General features: G+C 33.5%; 1 protein-coding gene and 1 pseudogene across 1 annotated transcript; one reads left to right on the top strand and one right to left on the bottom strand.

Moving 5' to 3' along the window:
• Positions 1–1,275: 1,275 nt before the first annotated feature.
• On the top strand, positions 1,276–3,665 carry LOC145097508 (mitochondrial outer membrane protein porin 2-like). Its single transcript, XM_079035078.1, has 6 exons — positions 1,276–1,413; positions 1,574–1,641; positions 2,402–2,512; positions 2,603–2,689; positions 2,774–2,982; positions 3,256–3,665. The coding sequence occupies exons 1-6, from the start codon at positions 1,365–1,367 to the stop codon at positions 3,560–3,562; spliced, it is 831 nt and encodes a 276-aa protein (XP_078891204.1). The 5' UTR covers positions 1,276–1,364; the 3' UTR covers positions 3,563–3,665.
• Positions 3,666–3,791: 126 nt separating this feature from the next.
• Positions 3,792–4,430, bottom strand: LOC145097509 (large ribosomal subunit protein uL24z pseudogene; annotated as a pseudogene).
• Between the last annotated feature and the right edge of the window lie 342 nt (positions 4,431–4,772).

Here is a 4,772-nt window from a genome sequence, read left to right as displayed (position 1 = left end):
TGGTCATGACTATTTTGTCGAGAAAGTACCACGAAGTGACCAAAGGATGACTACGACGTGGAGGTTAACTGATGTTGACTTTTGATCGGGTTTGACTTTTAGTCAAATTGATATTTTTAGAAGGTAGACTAAGGGTTTACCTTCTATGTTTCTATAGGAGGTGTGTAACACCCACTTTTCAGTTGTGTGAGCTTGTTATCTATCGACTACGGTTATGAAATGGGTTTTCTCACTGTACTATATAAGATGCTAGTTATCTTTGTGACTCTTGCATGAAAGACCAAAGTTTGGCTCCTGAAAATTGTATGAAAGACTAGGATCTGACCCCTAGCAATTGTATAAACACCAGGGTTTGGCCCCTGATAGTTGTATAGAAGACTAAGATCTGGCCGCTAGCAATAAAGTAATATTTATTAATATATAAATATTATATATTAAAAAAAATATTTATTAATATATAATAATACAATAAAAAAGAATTAATCCAATAAAAAATTTAAAAATAATTAATTAAAAGAACTAATGTATAATAATTGAATAATGTTAAAAATAAGAGATGTAGAAAGGATCCATGAAGATAAAATTGGTATTTTTAAAAGAATTAACATACAATCCATTAAAGTCAAACGTGTTTGAACAAAAAAAGTAAAAACCCATAAGGTAACCAAAATTGGACCGCTTATACACCACTAAACATTTTGAACTAAAACCATATAATTTGGACAACCACGAGGATCATTTTTGCAACTTTGTCAAGGAGCAAACTTGCAAAAAACCAATTTTGTGGACTAAAGATGTTATATTTAGGAAACTTGCGAAACCAAACATGTAATTCACTTAAAATTTTATACTTATGCCAAAATTCGATTATGTTTCAACAAATAAGCGTCTTGAACTGTAATTGTTTTTTTATATATATAGAAATAAGAAAAAACATCATAATCAAAACGTTTAAAATATTCTACAACTAATCGTTTTCGACGTCAATTTTGCTACACTTACTCTACAAATTATCGCGACATGAAAATTATTCAAAGAACAAAAAATCAAAATCACAAACACTTGTAAATTTCAATTTTACACCAAACGTCTCCTCAATAAAATTAGGCACATCTCCACAACCAAACACGTGGCACACGGTGGTGAAAGCGCAGTTTAGCACCATTCATCAGGCACATGCACACATCTCTCCCTACGTCATTCCAACTCTCTCTCTCTCTCTCTCTCTCTCTCTCTCTCTCTCTCTCTCTCTCTCTCTCTCTCTCTCTCTCTCTCTCTCTCTCTCTCTCTCTCTCTCTCTCTCTCTCTCTCTCTCTCTCTCTCTCTCTCTCTCAATTGAAATTTGAAATTCTTCTGCAACAACAATGAGCTGCGGACCAGGACTCTTCTCCGATATCGGCAAAAAAGCCAGAGGTAATTCACTAATTTCAATGATCTGATTCGTTTATTAATCTTCTTTTACACCTTCGAATCTCCATTTTTCTAATCCTATATATATACATAATTTTTTATTAGCGTCCTTGAAAGTGACCAAATTTGCGGCTGTTACTGTTTTGTTTTGCTTTGTGCGTAGATCTGTTAACGAGAGACTACATATCGGATCAGAAAATTTCTGTTTCAACCACCACTGCAACCGGAGTTGTAAGTATCATCTATAATGTTGTAAAGAGCAAATAGTTCGTTGTGAAAAGTTCGCTTATTTTCGTTCGTTTAACCGAAAATATACACGAATTCCTGATCATTTAGTTAAACGAACGAATATAAACAATGGTCACTTTGGTTTAACTTTGTTTATATTTGGTTATTATATAGTATGTTAGTTTATGTTAAGTTCTTCTATTTTGATATATGTTAAGTTGTGTTTAAATATTTGCGTTTCGTATAACATCTTAACAAACATGTACAGATGAACATGAAAAAAAGTAATTCGTTAAAGCGTATGAACATGAATAAGAAATTTCCATTCATTCATCCTTTAATGTTTGTTCGGTTAACTGGTTAACTTAACTGAATGAATATGAATATATCAATATTCGTGTTCGTTTTGTTCGTTTATAGCCTAAATACATTTAATCATTGAAAAAACTCAAAATATTTAACATTCTACTCAAATACTTGTTCATTTACTTCATTATCCAATTCGGTTTTTGCATGAATGTTTAGAGGAAATACAATGTGTTTCAGTAGCCAATTTATTAGAAAAGTAGTATCAGAAAAGTAAATATGCAACCCTAAATTAGTTTGCTCAATGTATTCAACAGCCAATTTATTAAAAAAGTAGTATAAGTAGCAAAATAATTAGTGTTCTTTCATTTCTATCAAAATAATCGATACTATTATTTTGTCACGGATAACATTTAATATTCATTAATTAAAAACGTTACATATCACTTTATTGCAGGCAATAACATCAACTGCAACAAAGAAAGGTGGTCTCTCATCAGGAGATGTGGGAACAGTATACAAGTACAATAACATATTGGTCGATGTCAAAGTGGACACAGAATCAAAGGTTTGTGGATTTGCCACCTGGATTTTCAATTTTTTTATTTTTATAATATAAGCTTTTCATATTTAACCTAATATCAAACCAATTTCGTAGATTGCTACAACATTAACTTTCACAGAGATCGTACCCTCAACCAAAACCATCGCATCATTCAAACTTCCTGATTTCAACTCCGGCAAGGTACACTTCATCTGTATTTATATCTGTATCTATATCTATATCTATATCTATATAAATGTAAACAAATTATGTGTACTTTTGTAGATAGAGGTTCAATACTTTCATTGTCATGCTACTTTAGCATCTGCGGTTTCTTTGAACCAAACCCCAACAATCGACCTTTCGACTACAATCGGTACACCGTCATTTGTTATCGGTGCAGAAGCCGGATACGAACCGTCTTCCGGAAGATTGACAAAGTACACTGCTAGCATAGGTGTTAACAAACCGGATTCCAATGCTTCCATAATCTTGTAAACAATTACATCAACCGTGTTGTTGTGCTCCAGAATACTCCAGTCATTCATCAATGACCGAGTATTTCAGATGATGTCCAGTAATATTACTGGACATCATCTAATATGTTTTTTTTGTAAGCAATTACATCAACACTTACAATTACATCAACCCTGTTGTTGTGCTTCAGTCATTGATGAATGACTGGAGTATTTCAGATGATGTCTAGTAATCTGGATATCATCTGAAATGTTTTTTTTTTTTTTTGGTTAATGAGATTTATTTTTTAGGGGTGACAAAGGGGACACGATAAAGGCATCGTATATACACCATTTGGATGAATTAAAAAAGACGGCTTGCGTAGGGGAAATTACGAGAAGGTTTTCGTTAAATGAGAACACGTTTACGGTTGGTGGGTCATATGCGGTTGATAGTTTAACCATGGTTAAGGCGAAGTTGAATAACCATGGTAAGCTCGGCGCACTTTTGCAGCATGAGATTATTCCCAAATCGCTTGTGACATTGTCTAGTGAAATGGACACGAAAGCATTGGATAAAACTCCAAAGTTTGGTTTGGCTCTTGCACTCAAACCATGATTAAGATTTGGTTACTTTACTGATGAGTTTATATAATGCATTTTTGTTTAATTAATTGAAGTGTAAGTTTTTTTTCTTTTTAAATTTAATTTTTTGTCCTCCATTGATGGGATCATTCTCAATCAATAAGCAATTGTTGCATTATATATAAAAATTGTTTATTAAGCAGTTTCTTTTGATGAATTGTTTCTTATGACCATAAGAAATTGAACCAAAAATCGACATGTAAAGTAATTCATCCAGCAATATGTGATGAATTAACAAGTAATTCAAAAAACCAAGATCAAAACAAAGGTAAGTTTGAATTTCAAAAACTCCTTGAAATTATCATTCTGCTAAACGTAAATCTCTATACGAAAACTAGTGTCAAAAAGCTAGAAGAATCAGAGAAAGCTTTACGAAAAGGTCCAAAACAAGAGATGAGCAAATCATTCAATCAATCAACGTTGTGCATAATCTCCTCGGAGGTGAACTTATCTTCCTTATCCTTATCTGCCGCAGCACGTCCCATTGCTTTCCGATCAATCAGCGATTTCCTATCCTTATCAAGGCGGACCTTGGTGTCGGTGATCACACATTTTGAAGGATTGATTATGACATTGATTGTAGATCCATTCACCTTCTCTCGTGTGATTCGCTCAATGTGAATCACCCACTTACGACGGTATACCTGAACAACTTTGCCCTCACATCCTTTATATGTGCCGCGAACGATTTACACTTCGTCATCCTTGCGGATCGGCATTGATCGGAGGTTGTGTTTTGAGCGTAGTTCGCCGGAAAGCGGTGCGCTCATCAGGACACGGCGGATACTCGACGGTGCTGAGAAATTCCGTCGGGAACTGGTGACCCTAGGATTGTACTACATGTTTCTTGTTGTCTGTGTGATTCTCCGGTCAACGCCGATGATTGAAACGACGACAGCTAGAGAGGAAAACTAGGGTTTATTGCAGATTTATCAAACTAAATATGAAGGCATGATCCATATTTCGGTCCATTTTCATGGCTCAATCAATCCACTTATACACCTTATACTCCTTTCTTTTTTACTTAAACCACTCATGCTATTTATTATCAGGGTGAATTTAATATATATCCTTAAAAATCAAAATATCATATTTATCTAATCTAATTTCTAAATATCAAATTTATCCTTTATAAACTTTTAAAATATTATATTTGTCCAAATCATTTTTTTATATATATTAAA

The sequence above is a fragment of the Lactuca serriola genome, chromosome 4 (assembly GCF_051521515.1).
Source record: "Lactuca serriola cultivar US96UC23 chromosome 4, Lser_US96UC23_V15, whole genome shotgun sequence".
Taxonomy (NCBI): domain Eukaryota; kingdom Viridiplantae; phylum Streptophyta; class Magnoliopsida; order Asterales; family Asteraceae; genus Lactuca; species Lactuca serriola.
The sequence above is the reverse complement of the archived record's forward strand: the minus strand, read 5'-3'. Positions and strand labels throughout refer to the sequence as shown.